This window comes from Saimiri boliviensis, unplaced genomic scaffold (assembly GCF_048565385.1).
Source record: "Saimiri boliviensis isolate mSaiBol1 unplaced genomic scaffold, mSaiBol1.pri Scaffold_38, whole genome shotgun sequence".
Lineage (NCBI taxonomy): Eukaryota > Metazoa > Chordata > Mammalia > Primates > Cebidae > Saimiri > Saimiri boliviensis.
In genome coordinates, this window is record NW_027412521.1 from 1 (window position 1) to 21,229 (window position 21,229).

At 39.6% G+C, this 21,229-nt stretch overlaps 1 protein-coding gene and 1 long non-coding RNA gene across 2 annotated transcripts; one reads left to right on the forward strand and one right to left on the reverse strand.

Moving 5' to 3' along the window:
- The first annotated feature begins 9 nt into the window (after positions 1–9).
- On the forward strand, positions 10–13,189 carry LOC141583417 (uncharacterized). Its single transcript, XR_012516053.1, has 2 exons — positions 10–4,004; positions 5,031–13,189. It is a non-coding gene; the product is annotated as an uncharacterized LOC141583417 (long non-coding RNA).
- A 2,558-nt stretch (positions 13,190–15,747) lies between these two features.
- On the reverse strand, positions 15,748–19,418 carry LOC141583416 (tripartite motif-containing protein 43-like). The gene is made up of 4 exons (XM_074392579.1): positions 19,176–19,418; positions 18,159–18,181; positions 17,530–17,627; positions 15,748–16,416 (listed from the first exon to the last, which is right to left on the reverse strand). Exons 1-4 carry the CDS (start codon positions 19,416–19,418, stop codon positions 15,923–15,925), a joined length of 858 nt encoding a protein of 285 aa, XP_074248680.1. The 3' UTR covers positions 15,748–15,922.
- Between the last annotated feature and the right edge of the window lie 1,811 nt (positions 19,419–21,229).

Here is a 21,229-nt window from a genome sequence, read left to right on the forward strand (position 1 = left end):
AATGTCTTATCAGCTTACCAGGTTCCAGAGATAAGGGTACAGCATGTTTGGAGACCATTTTAGAAATTCTACCTATCACAGTTTAACTTCTATTCCCCAGACATTCACATCCCTCACAGATACAAAGTACATTCACCCTTTCACCTAAGGTTTCCAAGTTTCGTGTCATGAATGCATTAGTTCAAAGTGAAAAATGTCATGTAGCTCTAATCTGATCAAAAGTTTAAAATCTCATTGAAATCATCTACACCAAGTGTGAATGAGGCTTCTGAGGGTGTCCATTAAGTACGGATTCTTTTTTGTTTTTGTTTTTGAAAGTGAGTCTTGGTCTGTGACCCATGCTGGAGTGCAGGGGTGTGATCTTGGCTTACTGCAACTTCTGCCTCCTGGGTTCAAGCGATTCTCCTGCCTCGGCCTCTTGAGTAGCTGAGATTACAGGCATGCACCACTGGATTCAGCTAATTGTTTTGTATTTTTAGTAGAGAAGGGGTTTTGCCCTGTTAACCAGGCTAGTCTGAAACTCCTGACCTCAGGGGATCCATCCCCCTAGGCCTCTCAAAGTGCTAGGATTACAGGCATGAGCCACTGTGCCTGGCCCAAATACAGATCCTTGATATAATTCCCTTACCTCTGTTGACCTGTGAAACTGAACAAACAGCTTATCTGTCCTCAATGTGCACTGGTGGGACAGTCACAGAGAAACGACGCTAGTGATTCTTGTTCAAAAAGAGGGAAAGTGGAGGGAACCAAGTCACTGATCCAAAACCATTTTGAAATGGGGCTGAGCAAAGTCCAGCAGGAATTTCTTGATTGGGCTCCTCAGCCTGGAACTAACCCTCTGTGACAGGGGGCTTTGTCTCTGGGCTCTGCATATTTTTCTATCGTTATTGAAAACATTTTATTTTTCTTCTTCCCCCACTCTTTTGGTTCTTCCCCTTTCTCCTCATGGCGGCATCCTCCACTTAATCCTTGTTGCATCATCCCAGCAGAATTGGTCAGATATTGCTGGTGTCATGGTCCTGACCATCTCCACGAGGGGCTGTCCTTGTGAGCCCGTGCTCCTCTTCACTGTCCTGACCTCTCGCAGTCATGATTCCTTTCAGCTGCCCTGGCTGGCTTAGGAGAAAACCTAAGACTGTGGAGACCCAGAACCAATCTCTGCCCTCTCTATCTCCAGGAGAGGAAGAAAATAACAGGGATCTTCATGGAGAAATGACTCACATGAGGGCCTGGACTCTCCAGCAGTTAGAGCAGAAGAAAGTTTTTGAAGAAGAATGGAGGAGCTGAGAGCCCAGGCCGGGAAAGCAGGGTTGTGTGAAACGCTATTCAAACCTACGTGCTCCCTGCCCCAATCTAGCAGCTAGTGAATGACAGCTGACCGAGTGTAAACACCAGGACTATAGAACTGTGATAAAGGGTTTGTCCAAAGAAAGGGGCTTTTACTCTTTTTGTTATCACAGTGGACATTGCTGTTTTTCATCTAAAGTTTCTGAAAAGCAGCAGTGAGCTTCTGGAGGGTGAGTTACCTGCTCTGCACAGGGAGGCTTAGGCCAAGGCTTGTGTGGGATCTGCTGCCACCAAGTGGTGAGGGAGGGAGCCTGGGAGAGTCTCAGTCTTTCTGGGCTTCAGGTTCCTCATCGGCAAGGTAGGTGCTTTTTGTACCTCTCCGAGGTCACTTCCTGCTCTGTTTTCTCTGCATCTCTGAGGAATTGAGATGGTTTTCAATACTGCCTGGGACCTTCAGCTGAGACCTGACTCTGTGTGTCTCCTGCAGAAGGCTGAGCTGAGTCTACACACTGGAATCCCAGAGATCAGGGAACAGGTGGAATAAAGAAACTCAGCAGCTTTAGGGGATGAGAATAATCCCCAAAGGACAAGCCATTGGTAGATGAAAACCAAAGAATGGGAGAATAAGGGAAAACTGGGACAGAAGCCTGAAGGGAAATGGGCACTGCCTGTAATCATTTAAATTCTCAAGGAGCAGCATGAGCTGAGCAGTGGGGACTGGGAAACTTACTCCACGGGAATCTCCTGCCTCTGGCCAGAGAGGCATAGGGTAGATCAGAGCTGGTTTATAGTGAGGGGCAGCTTCAACTCCAGGAGCGGGAGGATGTGACCGTGAGCCCCCACCCGAGACCCAGGAGCCTCGACCTCGGGGCTGCCGTAGCAGTGGATGCTCTTCAGGTCAGTGTGGGTTAGAGGGAATAACCGTGCTTGGAGAAAGGTTGGAGATGTTCATTCTTAATCAAACAGCTCTGTCCTGGGTCAGGTGCCAGAGTAAGTGTCCCTTGCTTGTATATGAAACAGTGATACTTATACTATTCTTCTGCATCTTCAGTTGAGGGAAGTTTCCCATAAATATTTATTATTTACTTTTCTTTATATTGGCTAAGCACTTGTGATTCAGGTATTTAATGTCTCTAAAAAAACACAAGCCAGTGAGTGGAAGAACACACACAGATCATTTCAACAAGATACGGTAGTTCTACCCAACTGAGGTGTTGTGGCAGCCTGGAAGATGGGAGGGTATGTCAGAGGACATTGCTCCTAATGACAGGGGGAGGTGTAAGAGAACATTTTCAGATTGGCTGGGTGCAGTGGCTCACGCCTATAATCTGAGCACTTTGTGAGGCCGAGGTGGGTGGATCACAAGATCAAGAGATTGAGACTATCCTGGTCAACATGAAATGGTAGACCATTTCTACTGAAAATACAAAAAAATTAGCTGGGTATTGTGGTGTGCGCCTGTAGTCCCAGCTACTCGGGAGGCTGAGGCAGGAGAATTGCTTGAACCCAGGAGGCAGAGGTTGCAGTGAGCTGAGATCATGCCATTGCACTCCAGCCTGGGTAACTAGAGCGACACTCCACCAACAAAAACAAAAAAAAAAAATTCAGAACAGGCTTGTCTTCCTTCAAGCTCCCACAGGAGAGGATCCTGGGGCCACGATGGTGTAGGGCAGGCGCCTCTTTAGGGAAGGGGATTTGCAGCATTCTGAGAGAAAGAGCATCCTTACAAGACATAGGGAACAGAAATGTAGGTGAAAGAGTCGGAGGTTTCTGATCAATTTTATTCAGTCATGGATGAACACTGCTGAGAGGCCTCTCTGTGCTGGGCCCTTAGCTAAGAACCGTGATCACAGAGGTGAGTAAAATAGGATCCCAGCTTTCACACAATTCTCAGTCTAGTGACTGGTGATTGATGAGAAGTGTAGTGATGGTGGGTTCATCGGAACCAGTGGCTGATGCCGCATGGGATGACCTCAGTGGATGGCCTGGGCCAGTGACCCTGAACTTCAGCCATATTTCAGCATCTCGAGGTGCAGTACACCAATACCTCTGCTGCATGTTGAGTCAAAGCAGTTAACACAGCCAAGGTATTCAGCCAAGGTATCACACTGGTGATATCAGTAGCTATTGACTGTTTCCAGCTGGGGAAACAAAGAAGTAAATTTAGTAAGTCTTCTAAATTTGTCCTTGCCATAATGATAAATAACTTTATCTTGATAATGAATTATATACTGGCAAATTAATTATAATTTGCCATAATGAGAAATAACTTTATGCTGAGTACTGCCGACACACAAGCCCTTGAGGACACATACCTGAGGATTCTGATGAAGATAATGATGTCCAAATATGTACACATTTGGACCTACAGTTCAGCTTTGAAACAGTGGAAGACCCAGTTTCAAATTCAAGGTTGCTTTGAGTAGAATCTCACTTTACCTCTCTTTGCATGGCAATGGGGCCAATCTTCCCTAAGCTGTACCTTACAAGAAAAGTAATACTGGTAAGATTTCAGAGTTCAGCAGACAGCGGTAAGTATTTTAGTGCCAATGATTGAGATCTACTCTAACAGTGTCCAATATTATTAAATTCTTATCTTCAGATAATTTAAAATAAAATATTTAGCACTAAACTTTAGCCTCGATGACAAAATAATTTAATCAAATTTTTATTGTTCCACAGCATCCTGAATATATCCCATATTTATTTAAAACTCTGTAAGTATGCCACTGGTCAGAAAAATGTTTTCTCACATATGTATTTATATTATTGAATACTATTTTGTAGTTCATGAGAGGTATTTGGGGAATAATAAAGAGCCACACACTGTTAATCTACTTAGCTCAATTAAATACATTGCTCCACAGAGGAACATATGTCTAAATCAATCACATTCATAGTCAAACCATTTTATATATTTGTTACCTACTATTTTAAGTAGTATTAAAAGTGTCACTAACTAGATATATCTTATGTCTTTTGTAATTATGAGCTGCTTAAGAACATGAACACATATTTACTTATTTGCACATTTTATATTGCCTCTCATACTGCTTGTTGTTTATAAAAAAATCTGCTGCAATTAAAAAGTTAATAAAAACAATAAAATAAAAATGGTTTAAATTCAAAAGACAATCATAAGTTCTATCTGACATAATAAAAAGGAGGCCAGGTGCAGTGGCTCATGCCTATAATCCCAGCACTTTGGGAGGCTGAGGCGGGTGGATCACGAGGTCAAGAGATCAAGATCATCCTGGTCAACATGGTAAAAACCCATCTCTACTAAAAATACAAAAATTAGCTGGGCATGGTGGCACAGCCTGTAGTCCCAGCTACTCGGGAGGCTGAGGCAGGAGAATTACTTAAACCCAGGAGGCAGAGGTTTCAGTGAGTCGAGGTCATGCCATTGCACTCTAGCCTGGGTAACAAGAGTGAAACTCTGTCTCAAAAAAACAAAATAATAATAATAATAATAATAATAATAAGGAGAAGTTATCTAAACAGTATATGTAACAAAAGCATTTTTGTTGTTGTTATTGTTGTTGTTGTTGTTTTGCTACATAAGTAAGAAAACTTCCCAAGACACACAAAGTGGATTTGAACAAATTGAAAATAAATGCTATATCCTTGGATAGGAAGACTCCAAAAAATAATGTTGCTCTTGTTCAAGTCGACTGACAAATTTATAATTTATTCACTATGCTCCCTGGAAAATAATTAATACATCCCAACCATTGCCACAGGACTTGCAGTGCTTCACTGAGGGAGAAGACTTCCACGCCAACTGAGCTGAACCTGGCCACCTTTGGCAACCGGCTTTGGCCAAAAAAAGTAAGAAAAATTGATTTGTACCATTTTGCAGAGAAACTTGAAGAGTTTCATTGTGGTTTGGCCATGCTTTTCTCCAACATCTGCTTCAAAACTGAGATGGAAACTTTATCCCACATTGTGGTTTCAGAATGAATGTCAAAGCTAATATAGATGTTAAGATGAGATTAGTAGATCATCTGTTACTACAGAAGAAAGCGCTGATAGTTGGGAAATTGTTGCATGGAGGTTCATTGTAATCTCTACTTCATATGTGCATTTGGAAAATTTTAAAAGAACATGTTTGCAAAACGCTAAAAATGAACCACTATGACATGTTGTCATTAGAAAGATATCAATGATTTAATCTAAAATATTATTCTAGCCCTAAAAAGTCCTTCATTTAAATTGAGAAAAACATTTGATTATCAAATCAAACTTGAACCTATTTTTGTATAATGTATATGTCTATGTGCAAATTAATAATTTAATAGAAAATATTACATATGCATATTTTAAACACTAAATATAGCTCAGGCCACGCAAAGAGAATGTCTCATTTATTCTTTAAAATTCTGTCTGTTATATATGGTTTTCTCTAGTCTCTAAAACCTCAGATGTCTATATAGAGTAGGGTTTGATTTAAAAAAAAGTTATGTCCATCAATTTTTATTTGGCTACAAAAGCTTACTATATTTAGGAACAATCCAGAATTGCAAGTTGGTTTATTGAATATATTTTTCACTTTCTTCCCTCTACTTTTAATGTGGTGCATTATCCTGTAAATTACATTCAGATTATCATCTCCTTAAGTTTATAAAATGTTTTTCAAAATAAAAGTAAAAAAAATAACAATTGTAAAGTTTCTTTTTAAGATACAAACTTCATGAAACATTATGTTTTTTGATAAGCATGATATCAGCAACATATTTGGTTGAGAATGAAAGGCAAAGCTTTACAGAAACAGGAATATCTGAGTCAAAATTTTCCATAATTTGTTTTTATGTATTATATTTCACAAAATGCATGTAACTGGATTAGTTCTGCAATAGATTAAATTTGTTTTCTCACAAAATAGAACTTAAACAAAAGCAGGTGCTGTTTTCTGATGGAACACTATGAACCTATTTCCATAATGAGTTTTACAGACACATAAATCTTCAATTCACATTCTGCATTTTATAAAAGTTGCCTGCTACTAAAACCTTCAAGAAAACTACAAATTTTAAATTGGTTGTTAATTTGAGGGTCTTTGAACATTTAGACATAAAAAGATAACTTTAAATTCCATAGCATTTACAGACAAGAAGAGCATGCTATTTTAAAAAATTATTTAAACACTTTTCAAAGAAAATTGTTTCATTAACATTTTAATATTTATTTTAATATCATCAGATAATACCTCAACACCTTACCATGAAATTTAATTATATGAGTTAAATAAAATACAATTTGACATTTAATGCTCACATTGAACTTATATCTGTTCACATAGAGAACTATACACCTTATGTATTATATTGCAAAAACATTAACAATGGAAACATATTCATGTTGCTTAAAATAGTCATGTATACGCTAACCTGAATTTTTATTAATGCATCAAATGAAATAAAATAGTCTCAAGTACAATTTAATATATATCTTTAGTTTTACATTTTATGTATCACAGAATGGTGCAGTAAAGTATGAAAAATATATTGAGCTGCTATCTAGGAGACTAGAATAATTAAATAGTCCTGTGTCCTAAATAATCAAACTACTCTGAAAGCATATTTGTTTTTTATTAGTGTCACATTTCTGTGTAATATTTAAATTTCCTTGAAAGCCAAAGTAAATAATTTAAAGCATATCCTAATTATAAACATAAAATTGAACAATGTCAAGGTATAATTTAAAAATTTAGAACAGATTTTAAATAACAGTTGTAGATATTAACAGAAATATGGAATCAGTTACCTTTAATACTGGACTTTTAATTTTACATATTTTTTCTTGAGTTCAAAGTAGAAAATATGATGGAAGGGTCACAGGATCCTTAGGGTGTCACTTTTCCAGCTCAGAACCAGCCACCTTTCCATCTGTGGCTGGTAGCATCTTTGCTTGAGCTCTTTTCAGGTCACGGGGCTGGTTCCATCCACTAGGCCCAGCAGGCTGTGCTTGGCTCATGCTAGCAGCTCAGATTCTGTGCCTGCCAAGAGTGAGCAAGGCATAGAGCAGTGAGGTGTGTGTAAGCCAGTGTGGGTTCTGGCCACTGCTCACAGCCAGGTGTGCCAACTGTGGCAGAGTGGGCAGCTCTAGGCCCTGGCACAGGTGCTGGCACCCAGTGAGGCCGTGGCTGGATCAGGTGTGTTAAAATTAGCTTCCACTGTGGGTGCCAGGCAGCTTGGAGACACCAGACACTGCAGAGCCTCAAAGAGTGTCAGCCCTGGCTTGGGGAGCACCTAGATCTAGGCTTCCAAAAGGGCCACTGCTCTTCTCTCTTCTCTCCTTTTAGTGATGAGTAGGGGCCATGTTTCATCCCCGTTTGTGTTATAGCTCTTTCAGTCCCATCATTTGGCAGGTCCTGAGTTTTTGTTCAACGTCCAAGTAGAATGAGTGGAAAACTGGAAGGTGAGCATGACAGAGAGAAGCTTCACTGAGCAACAAAACAGCTCACCAGAGATCCAAAGTGAGTAGCTCTTTCTTGCAGCTGGTAGTGCCGATGTCTGTGTGAGTCTGGCTGAGTCTGGGGTTTTTATATGCTCAGAAGGGAGGAATTGAGTGCTGATTGATCAATAGGTGGCCGTGGATGAGCCAAAAAAAGCACCATAAGTTCTCACTTCAAGCCACAGACTCCACCTGGAACTGGTAACCCATCCCTGGCTTGAAGGTTGAGTTTCAACAGGGACCCACCCTTTGTGCCCAAGAACCTGTCTGCCTGCCACCATCTGCATTCAGTACAACTCAACCACTCTGTTTTCACAGAGGAGAACTTGCAACCCTGTGCCAAGCTGCCATTAGCCCCTTCCAGTCTCCCTCCTGTGCTCCTTGGCACCCCAAATCTGGAAGACACCAAGGCAGTGGTGGGGGATATTGTCAGTGCTGTCTTTAGTATGTGCACAACTGGCTGGGTTGCAACAGCACTCGGGCTTGACCACAGCTTTCCTCCAAAATTATTGCAGGTGCCAAGGGAAAGGCAGAGTCCAGGGAGTAAGAACAGAGACATCTGAGCCACTTGGCGCTTCCTGGTCCCCAAGAGTGCAGGGATCCTGAGTCTGGAGCTGCAGCTGCATAGCTGCAGCTGTGTCCCTGAGCCTAGCTCTTCTGCCTCACCAACTCAGCAGGGGGCAGGCTTCCCACCTGTTCCTGGCTCCCGCTGGCTCCATGGAGTGTGCAGCCCTGGCTGTGCCTCCCCCACTGCAGCTGGCACCCCCACAGAGGCTGCTCCAGATAGACCACCACTGCCATCAGAGGCAATTCTTTTAAAAACTACATTTTATTTAATGAATGATATTAAACACAAATAGCTAATTTTAGAAATATTGTGTTTTCCATGTTATAGTTACCCAGTGACTATGGAAATTAAATATGTATTACAAACTGAAAGTGAGAAAATCAAGACATAAAATTTTGTTTGTTTAGCCCATTGAAAATAAAAGTCAGAATATGCTTCAGTAAGGCTACCTGTGAATTAAAAAAACATAATTATTACAACAATCTATTACGGTTATTCCTTAAGTGATTCCTAGAAGTGACAATAATTCATGCTCTTAAGCTAATGATTTCATTTTTTTTCTCACAGATTAAATATAAGCATATATATTTATAGCCAATTTAAAATATTTTTGACATGTGAAGTAGAGCATGGCATCAATGGTGATACCAATAAGAAATTAAAATATAGCATATTATATTAAAAGTTGCTGTTTATAAACATGTTGTATTATTGGTATGTCATTTGCACATTTTTTCTCAACAAGTCTTGCTATGACCATGAAGACAGAAAGCACTGTAGCTGTAGCAAACAGAAAGATATTTAATAAAGGAATTTAGAAACAGCTCTTATAAAACAGCTGTTTTATAGAAAAGCTGAGGAAGAAAAAGCCAAGGAAATCTGCCAGTGACTTCTAGAAGATCAAAATTGTTTAGTTAACATGGGAAGTAGTCATTGATTTTCTCAGACTTCTGCAGCACCAGTGGGAGTATTTTGATAGACAATGTCCACAGTCACTAGCAAAACCTTATGTCTGTCATATGCATGTCCTGTCCCATGTGATTCTCTGCTGCACCCACGTGAACAGGAGTGATACTTGCTTCTGTTATCCCCTCCAATGCTTTTGTTAATGCCTTGTATTTGTGGAATACAATCTAAAATTCTGCTGACAGGAATTATGAAGAAATAGATGTTCTGGGCTTCTAGTCTCTACGACACTGGGAAAAGAATACACAGAAAATTTATTATTGAGTGGCTAAAAGACAAAATGAAACAAACTCAAAATAGTTTTTAAGGTTTATACCTTTTAAAACAATTACATGGGACCTTAAAGATACTCTACCTAAGCAATACAATCTCCATTGCAGGGCATTAATCAACACACTTAACTAGGTAGTCTCTTCAAGGAAGCTCAACCATATCTGAAAAAGAAAGAATTGCAGTCCATATATATAATTGTTATTAGAGAACCTTTGTTTTTGTTCTTGAGAAAAATCTGAGAATTCTCTCTTCTGTGTTATTCTTGTCTCTTGTTTATAATTGTCTCTATTTTTATATGCATAGTGAGAGTTAGAGCTACAAATAAGTATATATACCTAAGATCTTTATGGATTTGTGCATTGTAGACATTTTGTGCAAATCAAATGATACAATATGTGGTTCTTTGTGTCTTGTTTCTGGCATTTCACATAATTTATCCAAGGCATTCATATTGTAAACAATGTGTTTTACTCACCTATTTAAACTAAGTTGGGGTAGAAGAATACAGTGCTGAATATCTCAGTTACTGAACTCATTAGAGCTCTTAGTTTTCTCTTGAAGTCTGATCTAGATGGGTAGATCCAAGTATCTGGCTGATTATGTCTCTAAATCCTAATCATTCATTACTTTTCAGAAAACCTCAAACAAAAGCATTTTAGGAAATTCCTCCCACCATCTGTAGACCAGACAGTTATTATTACACACTCTAAGAATATTATGCTAGCTCCTCATAATATCCAACAAATTCTCATTCAATTTGTAGATATTACTATGAAATTGTACATTCTAAAATGGTAAGGCCAGAATTGGTCTTATTTGCCACTATATTCTCACTTTCTAATGCAATTCTTAGAACATAATAAATACTACATGTGCAGCTAACAAATATATGAACAAATAAAAGATCTAATATAAAGAAATATTGCATTGAAGTTTCCAAGAACATAATGAATGAAAATTCTAAGTGACAAATGCCAACAAAATCAAGAAATAGATTGAATGCCAGATTCACAGTCTAAGAAAATATCATTATGTTTAGGTTTTAAATAATTACAACAAAATTTTATTTCATAGTGCTGATTTTGAAACTTTTCCTGGATCTTCAGTTTATTAAAAAAAGATAAAGTGATAGGGAAGGAGAAAATAAAACTTAAAATGAGGAGGCTACCATCACTTAAACTATCATATGTTCGATGGTTTGGCTCCTTTCTGTGAAATCCCATGTTGAAACTGATCTCCAGTTTGTCAGTGTGGAGAGGTAGGGCCTACTCCAAGGTGTTTGGGTCATGGGAATGCCTTCATGTTTTTGGGGTGAGATGGGGTTGTGAAGTTTAGCTTCAGCAGGAATGATTATGTTTCTGAGAGAGCAAGTTGTTTTAAAAAAAATCTGTCTTCCTGGTTTCTCTCTGTTGCTTTCTCTCTCACCACGTAATGTCTTTGAACCTGCCTGCTTCTTCTCCACTTCCTGGAATAAATGAACTCTATCAGAGTCCCTCACCAGGTCCATCTGCCCAATCTTAGACTTTCAGTAGCCAGGATTGTGGGCATTGACTTCTTTCTATTACAAAATACCTAACCTCAGGAATTCTGTTATAGAAACACAAAGTGTAATAAACCAATGTATATAGTAAATTACAAAGTAAAAGGCAGTATAAATTACTTATGGAATGGATAGTACAAAATCTATTTACATTTGAAAGAATAATCTAGTAGATAGAGAATGCAGATTTTTATTGTAAAATGAGATACCCATGTCTCAAAAGAGAGAGAGAGAGAGAGAGTTAGAAAGTAGTAAAATAATTTTCAGCATAGTTTGCAGAATAAAGGTGGACTGAAATATGAACACGTCTTCAAAAAAAAAGAAAGCAAATAAAATTTTGGAGCATATTCATAAAATAAATGTGGACTGAAATGTGAAGACATTATAAAATCTATAATATTCTCAACCCCAGGAAATCAGGGTTCATTTCTCACAGATAATCAGTCATGTGAAGTCCTTCATTGAACCTGTTAAGCTAAGAGCCAGATCTCCCTAATCTATGGAAGTTTATTTAAAGCTTATTTGACAGGCATCACTGAACAAAAGGAAAGTTGAGTCCTGAGTGGGTGCACACCTGGGTGATTGGGAAAAATGTTGAAGCCAGAACATATGGGTTCAGTCCTTTATACTTCATATTCCCAGTGTCCTCACACAGCCTCATTAAGTCTCCCATTTTTCTGTGGCTCCACTATAAACTGGCTGGGGTGTCTGCCTCACATACTCTGAGGGTGACTGAGAACCACCATGACTCTCCAAACTAAGACTAGGAGACACAGCAAGGCTTAGGAGCCTAGGGGAGCAGCCTGTGGTGTCATTTGAGATGTTCTGGGAGCTGAAAAGTAGCATTGTGTCACAACTCTACAAATTGAGGACAACATACAGGAAGGTGATTCACAGGCTAAAGCCCAAGTCCTAGATTGTGAATCCCTTAGCCGAGACCTTCAGCATTTTCTGCTTTCTTTTGAGGCAGGTTGGAGAGCTCCAGTGATCCTTGAGATCTGTGACTGCTGCATGTCACGATCATGGCATCTTAGAACCCTGAGTGTGAGAACCAATGAAACCTCCGTCCCAGTGATATGCAAATGTGTCCTTTCTCTAATCAATCTTCTAATGCAAATGTTAGAAGTTTTAAAGAACTTTGTTAAATTTTTTAATTTTTTTAAATTGTACTTTAGGTTCTAGGGTCCATGTGCAGATCATGCAGGGTTGTTGCATAGGTGCATACTATATGTGGCATTTCTCCCCATGTTATCCCTCCCCACACTCCCTACCCCCTGCTGTCCCTCCCCTAGCCTCCCCCACCTGCCCCCAGTGTGTGATGCTCCTCTCCCTGAGTTACATGTTTGCATTGTTAAACATCCGCCTGTGAGTGAGAACATGTGGTGTTTCGTTTTCTGTTCTTGTGTCAATTTGCTAAGAATGATGGTTTCTAGATTCATCCAAGTCCCTACAAAGGACATGAACTCATTGTTTTTCATGGCAGTGTGGTATTCCATGGTGCATATGTGCCACATTTTCTTTGTCCAGTCTATCATTGATGAGCATTTGGGTTGGTTCCAGGTCTTTGCTATTGTACACAGGGCAGCAATTAATACACATGTGCATGTGTCTTTATAGTAGAACGATTTATAGTTCTTTGGGTTTTAAAATGCTTTTTCTGGCACTTTCACTTACTGCTATCTTAAATTTGGGTTCTCTCTCAATGATTTGCTCTTTTTTTCCTTGCCTCCTCATAAGTTTCTGTTATTTCTTTTATTCCCATTTATTTGCTTTTTTTTTTTTTGGCTGAACTACCTTTACAGTTTCTCTGTCTTATAGCTGTTTAAGTAAATTTTAAACATTTTGCAAGGTACTGATCCAATTATTTTATATAGGTACAGGATTGTGTGTGTGTGTGTGTGTGTGTGTGTGTGTGTGTGTGTATACACACAATTACTGTGTATATATCAACACTATATTATGTAAATATATGCATAACACACCCATGGAGTCCACATCCACACACATTGCTTTGAGAAAGGCACTTTGTTCTGGGAATGAGGCTTATAAGCAGTGGGTGTGGGAATCAAAGTGAGGCAGTTTAACTTCAAGACATTAAACCATGGCTCTAAACCATGACACCATATTACTCTCAGCTGTCTTTTTCACTTTGGATACTGATATACAACAGACACTTCATGCTAATTCCGGGAAATGATCATTTTGAAATGTGCAGGAAATGTTGCCTGTTCCCTTCTTTATCTGGATCCCTTCTTCACTATGACTTTGCTTTTTCTCACCTAGGATTACTTTTCTGACACATGCATGGGTACATCCCATTAAAGTAAGAGAGTTGTACTTTGTGTAAGGCACTGACAGAATCTCTCTTTCTCCATATACACCTGAACGTGACTGTCCTCTTCCTCCGTTCCAATTGTTTAACCCCAAATACCTTTTACCTTTTCAGATGTCACAAGGATGTGACTGAGTAGTTTCAAGGGCATCCACTTTTGCTTCCTCCTCCTACCTTTGAATCCTGCATCTGCATTGCTGGGTCTCAGGCCAAAGAGGAAACCCTTGTTTCCCATTCCAGGATATTTTGATGACCAACTTTTCTTATGTTGAGAATTTGAAGGACAAGGGCAGATAATGAGAAATGGATAGACAGGGACCTGTGTTCTGAGACCTGGGCCAGAGGACTGATGGAGGTGGAGAAGAATCTCAGTGATTCTGGCAGGCATCATGGATCACGAAGGGCCAGAGGAGTGGAACATATGGGCACAGGGTGAGAGGCCTGTGACAGGACACAGCCTATCTCCTTCACAGCAGAATGTTAATAGGCATTAGATTTTAATAAACAGAGAACATATCTCTGAGTCAGCATCAAAAATTTCTACAGTCCAGAAGAAGGAATAGCCACAGCACCTAACCTCACCTTCCCTTGTGAGTATGGGAGTCACAGGGCAGTGAGAATGGAACAGCGTTTATCTGAGGTTAAAGCCAATGCTTCTCTCTCTTTAGTCCACACTTACAGTAAGGTCCATTGGATGCTGTGGCTACAAGTTTCTGAACTTCTGGCTTTTGAAGGAAAGACTTTCTCACCCTCTATGCTGAAGGTATTCTATGTATTATGAAATCTGGTTAGTGGCTCTTATCATCAAGAAATCTTGAAAAGTACAAGGCACTCAGAAGGCCTACATTAATAGTTTCCAGCCACTTAGAGACATCAGAGGGGTTCCTGCCAAGGGTGCACTGACCTTTTTCATCTCACTGTCCTAGAGTTAGTGGGTCTGTCTCTGGTCATCTTGAAGGAGATGGATCATCCTTCACTCCCTCTACTTCAGTATCTTGTGCATCTTCCTCAATGGTTTTGCCATGTTGTTTTCATAATGATTGTCCAGTTGATACTAAATCTTGAAAAAAAATTCCAAAAGAATATTTAATTCTTTTTTGGTCTCAGTTGTCAATTGCCCTTTTACACGAATCTGGGGCAGATCTAAGGGGCTTCTTAGAGCTCATGTTTTATAGGACCACAGTCTCTGGATGTAGATCCTCAATGTCCACTTCTTAAAGATACATTCCATCCCACATTCTCTTCCTATGATGTAACTTCAAGACTGCTACTGTTGAATGTTCTAGTCCCTTTACTTTGTGTAGTGTTGTGACTATAGCTGATGTTTTACTCTAGCATAATAACACTTCTCCTGACTCTGTGGGAATCTTCACTGTGGAACGGTAACTACCATGCTGTGAGCAAGCCCAAGTGGCTACATGAAGAGGCCCTTTGAATATATTCGAGGTAACAGCCCCAACTGAGGAACCCCAGACATCAGTCAGGATCATCTGCTAGACTGGGAGTGGAACATCTGTTGCCATTATTTAATTGGTGATCATGAAAATGACCATGTGGTAGGTAGACAGACTCAATTGACTCACTAGAATCTGGGTTTTTATCAGAACTGGGTTTTGCTTGTTTTGTCTTGTTTTCTTTTTTCCTGACACTAATGTGTTCCCACTGTAACATAAGGTGATGATGATGTCTCAGGTCTAGGTTATCAGTGAGAATTCACAATCTGTGTGAATTTTAAGTATAAACACATTTTAAAGCAGACAGTCTGCTCCTCTGTCTATTTTCCCCTGGGTGATGCTGTTTGCTTTTTTAAACAGCTACAGAAGTCAATGTGGGTTAAACCTTTTGGGTTCTAGCTCAGGCATTGCTGGCAAGTTCTCAGAGAAGCAATGCTCCTCAGGCTGCACCATTTAGCCCATGTCTGCAGATGGCTGTTCTATCTAGGTTTTTGTAAGTTCACTCTGATGTTCACACAGTGATAAAAAACACTTAATAATGCATTTCTCAGAATGTGTTTTTGTCACCATAGGACACATGCCTGTTAAATCCTCATTTTTGCCCAAAGATTCAGTGACAATTTAGGTGTAAAATAAATGTTCCCCCTAAAGTGATGAGGTGCAGACTTTATTGTATCAATAGGAGGGAGCTCCCACACTTGCAAATGCATTGTACAAAATCCTGTCTGTCCATGATGTGCAAATTATGTTCCTGCCTGAGATCATTCAGCTGGAATCACACACCCACGTATTTCCAGAATTCCATCCAATAAATTCACAAAGCAGTTGAAAATCACAATATACACTTTAGGTAATGGGCCATTAGAGATTATTTTAATTGTAGAAAAGCATACAAAAATATTTTGCATTTTACATATTTTTTATTTAACTGTAATAAAGTGACACTAAAACAGAATAAAAGCCCGAACAGTATGGTTCCTTTGCTTGAACAGTGAAGGACTCCCTTGTACATGCAGTTCCCAAACAGTCAGCTTTCTTTATCTTAATCATCTGTGGCCAGTGTAAAAGACAGGCCTGACAGGGAAATTTAAGGAGCCAGCCGGGTAACGCCATATGAGGGAATTCTTGGCTACATTCAAAAAACTCAGACTTCCACTTTCAAAATCCAGAAACACACCAACCCGGCCCAGAGGTTTCTCTACATAGTGAGCAAACATTGGAGAGCTGGTCAAGAGACGGAAATGATGATTCACCTTCACACATAAAAGAAGAAATATGTCCACAGATGTAATCATGGTGCCATTCTTCCTTATCTGGGAGTCCTTACAGACACCCAGAGCCCAGTCCCAAGAGTCGTCCACATCCAGCTCCCAATAGTGTTTCCCAGAGGAGAAGCCCTGGGCTCCCCATGCAGCAAAATAGTCAGGTCTGTCAGAATTCACAGATCCACCTTCCCGTTCAGGTCTACACATCCAACTTCTCACATCCTCAAACAGGCTGATATTGTGATTGCTTACTTCATAATTGAAGGAAATTTCCACTGTAGAAAAAAGAGAATGTTCCAGCGAAAAGCAGCTTCTACATTCTTAGGTTCAGATAAGAAAGAGACTCTCACTAGAAACCACAGGTCAAGATTAAAAGGCAACTTTTGTCTGGAAAAATGTTGGAATCAGAGGGTGTTAGGATACCTGCATAAGTACATGGCTAAACTACAAGGACCACAGTTTCTATAAACTCAAAAATATAAGGGGAGGCTTGTCATGCCTAAGTCTAGTCAGCTACTTCTTATAACAACGGAAAAACTGGAAGCTCTTGCACTGCATCCAAGTCCATGGCAATAAAATATATGTGCATTTCCTCTTCCCTGTCAGGGAAGAGCAGGAGGCTGGGGACAGGAGACGAGGTGGGGAGCCATTCTTACACCTAAATCAATTATCACTTTGCCAGAAATATGATCTGCCACTTAAGTAAGCAAATTCATACTTAAAGAGAAAATCTGAATCCATCTTCTGGAAAGTGCAGATTCCTTGCAGGAATTATTTGACTTTCATGCTGGATTTCAGCACAGACTTCTTTTACCTGCCTGATTGATCATGATCTGTCCTGGAGTTCTATCTAAGGGCTCATCAACCACCAAATCACTTTCCTATTGTTTGCAGATTCTCAGATTTGCATTGCTATTTAAGTTACTCATAGGGGGTGTTTTGGTTGATTAAAATGCACATGATTAAAATTACAAATGCTATGAAACTTACAAATGCACCTGAAATTTACTTAAAAAAAAAAAAAAAAACACTGTCACCAAATCACAATCATTAACAGCACTTAATTTGAAGTTGAAATGTCCTGAATTAACTCAGTTCTGTATACCTCATGTAATACTTGTATACATGAAATTTTGTCAGAGAATGTTTCTAAGTCCTAAGGAGCCATTCTGCATGTTTTATGTTTTTCTAAGTAATATGTTATATGGCTGATTCTTATTACATTTTACCAGCTTTTAGTCTGTCTGATGATAGTGAAACTATAAATATAAAGACTTATTCACAAACTAGTTTCTTCCAGATGAAATACCATTACACTAGGAAAACTGCCCATAGAAACCATACTTGAAGACATTACATATTGATCCCAGCAAGACGGCGACACTCACCTCGGAAGCGGTTGAGCCTGTGCACCAGTCCAGTGATGGGCCCTGCAGTTAACTCTGGATTCACAGGCTGGGGCATGTGCAGCAGCACGGACTCGCTCCTGCAAGGAAGCAGGTGCAGTTGGTTAACCTTTCTGGTGTCTGTGTTTAAGAAATAGATTCCAACAGGAAATCCTTCATTCAAACGCACTTCTGATATTGTCATGTAACTCCACAATCCTAGGATGGGTTTATGGCTCTCTTAGGGAATCTTTCTAAGGATTCGCTCCATTTCTAACCTACTACCACTGAAAGATAATTGCCTCTCTCTCTATCTGCCACCAAATAGTTTGTTTCTAATTATGATTCTGAATCTTAAAATTAGGCAACTATATTCTAGTAACTTCTGCATTGAACTCTTCAAAACATTACCCCCTGAGTCACTTGGGAAAGTAAGAAAAGATTAAAATCTGATACAGGGCATAAGAAAACATATTCAACATAACACACGAACACCTGAGTACACACACATACACACACAATCACACTGACACATTATGTTAACAAATTATGTTTTCACTTTGTTGAAAACAGCTTGATGTTTTTCATAACACACCTTGTGCTTCGGCCTGCAATGATGACCAAAAACATACCTTGCCATGATGTCTCCCAAATCCTGTAAAGAGAGAGAGAAAAAAGATACTTCTTTAGAAAGTTGTTATTCTGGCTGGGTGTAGTGGCTCATATCTGTATTTCCAACGCTTTGGGAGGCCAAGGTGAATGGATCACCTGAGGACAGGAGATCCTGACTAGCCTGGCCAACATGGCAAAACCTCATCTCTGATAAAAATAAAAAAAAAATTAACTGGGTGTCATGGTGCATGCCTGTAGTCCCAGCTACTGGGGAGGGTGTGGCAGGAGAATTGCTTGAACACAGGAGGTAGAAGTTGCAGTGAGTTGAGATTAGGCCACTGCACTCAGACTGGGTGACAGAACAACACTCTGTCTCAAAAGAAGGAAGCAAATGAACACACAAGTTGTTAGATTCTACCTGTCTAGTCTTTAGGTTTTGAAAACTTTCGAAGTACTACATACTATCACTGCAGGTCTTTTAAAATGTATTCTCATTTCTCACATTAATACCAGTAAGACCAATTGACAGAATCTGTTTCTGATAAATTCAGGACCCTGGATCTGAGTGAGAGAGAAAGGTTGAGTAGTGACTGTGCATTGCTGCAGCTGTCTACAATGTGGTCTTTTTCAGGGCTAGTTCCTGAGGGGTAATGTGGCTCAAGTCAAGGGCATTTCAAACCTAGGACTGCCCGAAAAAAGGAAGAAGGAAATGTTAGTTTCTTCATAATTTCTATGTATCATCCAACATAGACAAAAATATTATTTTCACATGAATGTTTTCTCTTCCAGAGTTTTAATGAAATGAACTGGAGAAGAAAGCTTGAGGTGGAAAATGTTCTGTGGAAATCTATCTGCACAGCTCCATAAAGCTTTGTTTCTATGATTAGGTTAGGAGTTGTAGTTTATCTCTATAACTAGGTGGGAATGTCTATCACCATCAATGCAGGAGATGAAGTATGTCTTTGGTACCCAATGAAAAGCAAAGATGTAAATGTCAGCTAATATGAAGTGTCTCAAGGGACATCCTCAGTTCTTACCTGGAGCAGCTCCACATCTGGTTTATGACACATTTCCATTAGTTCCCGATACATTTCTTTCAAGTGCTGCTTCTTTTGATGCATGTTGATGCAACTTCTCTGGAGTTGTGAAAATATCTCTTGGTGTTCCTTGCACAGTCTCTCTAAATGTTGTTTTTCTTCCTCATGGATAACTGGATGCAGCTTCATATACTCAACCCTGATCATCTGTGCACGAAGAAGTGCATAGGCCTGGAGAGACATGGATTTTGTAGGTTACATACCCAGGTCGACTTCCACCTCACAGAACCCACTAATTCATCCTGACCTTTCCTTCATTTAATTTTCATTCTTTACAAACACTAGGATAAGTTAAAAAGATCTTCCTTAGGGGAGACCAGGATGGTTGAAAGGAAGCTTCTCTGGAGTGCAGCTCCCACTGAGTGAGACACAGAACCAGAGCGATATCCACAGTCCACCCATCTGACAAAGGGCTAATACCCAGAATCTACAAAGAACTAAAACAGATTTACAGGAAAAAAACCAACAAACCCATCCAACAGTGGGCAAAGGATATGAACAGATACATTTCAAAAGGAGATATATGTGAGGCCAAGAAACATGAAAAATGCTCATCATCACTGGGCATTAGAGAAATGCAAACCAAAACCACATTGAGATACCACCTCACATCAGTTAGAATGGCGATCATTAAAAAATCAGGAGACAACAGATGCTGGAGAGGATGTGGAGAAATAGGAATGCTTTCACACTGTTGATGGGAGTGTAAATTAGTTCAACCATTGTGGAAGACAGTGTGGCAATTCCTCAAGGATCTAGAAATAGAAATTCCACTTGACCCAGCAATCTCATTACTCGGTGTATACCTAAAGGACTAGAAATCATTCTATTATAAAGACACATGCACACATGTGTTCATTGCAGCCCTGTGTACAATAGCAAAGACCTGAAACCAACCCAAATGCCCATTGATGATAGAATGGACAAAGAAAATGTAGCACATATACACCATGGAATACTATGCAGCTATAAAAAATGATGAGTTTGTGTCCTTTGTTGGGACATGGATGAACCTGGAAACCATCATTCTCAAAAAACTGACACAAGAACAGAAAATCAAACACCACATGTTCTCACTCATAGGTGGATGTTGAACAATGAGAACATGTGGACACAGAGATGGGAGCATCACACACTGAGGTCCATTGTGGGTGCTGGGGGGAATAGTGGGAGGGAAGGTAGGAGGGATAACGTGGGGAGAAATGTCAGTTATAGGTGATGGGGGGATGGGGGCAACACACCACCTTGCCATGAATGTACCTATGCAACAATCTTCCATGACCTGCACATGTACCCCAGAACCTAAAAAAAGACCTTCCTTCAAAATGTTTATAATTCATCAATTCCTGAACACCTGCATAAAAGCCCTTTAGATTTAAATGTTTAAATATATGTCCTCTCAAATCTGAAATACCACTAGAAAACAAGTAAAATTTATCATTGATTGTTAAATCATCATCAACAATATATATATTTGTTAGTCAATTAGTCTGTAGTCTCAAATCTTTGTCCTTCACAGCCTAAACAGTCATTCTTAGTAAATGTTGTCAGTATATTATAATCAGGGTCAGAAGCCATCACACAAAAAAGATCTCAATAAACATTGTAGCCCCCATCTCTGAAACTGACCACCTCTGCTCTGTCTCCTCCCTTCTTCTGTCTAAAGCTACAGTCTTACCTCACCATTCTAAGAACATGAATCCCCATTCCATTGTGTTTCTCCTCCCAATATTGACAAACTGTTCTCTCACTCCCCTCGTCATTTTCATTTTCGTTTCTTCTCCTCAGCTTTTCATCATGTTACATTTTCTCCTACTCAAACAGGCATCATGGTCTGGGTCCTTTGCTATCAGATTTCACTAGCACAGGCATAGTTCTTAAATTACTGTTTCCACCCACTTTTTTCCCTAGGAGCAACATCATATTTACTGCTAAATGCCTTTATTTCTCATTTACATATTATTTAATCAGTATTACATAATTCATCTCATACA

Excerpts from the sequence above, each read along its gene's own strand:
- LOC141583416 (XM_074392579.1), bottom strand. The coding sequence starts at position 19,418 with ATGTCTCTCCAGGCCTATGCACTTCTTCGTGCACAGATGATCAGGGTT. Across the intron at positions 18,182-19,175 it reads CAGATGTGGAGCTGCTCCAG|GATTTGGGAGACATCATGGC; the intron begins GTAAGAACTGAG and ends CTCTCTTTACAG. Across the intron at positions 16,417-17,529 it reads CAGGCTCAACCGCTTCCGAG|TGGAAATTTCCTTCAATTAT; the intron begins GTGAGTGTCGCC and ends TTTTTTCTACAG.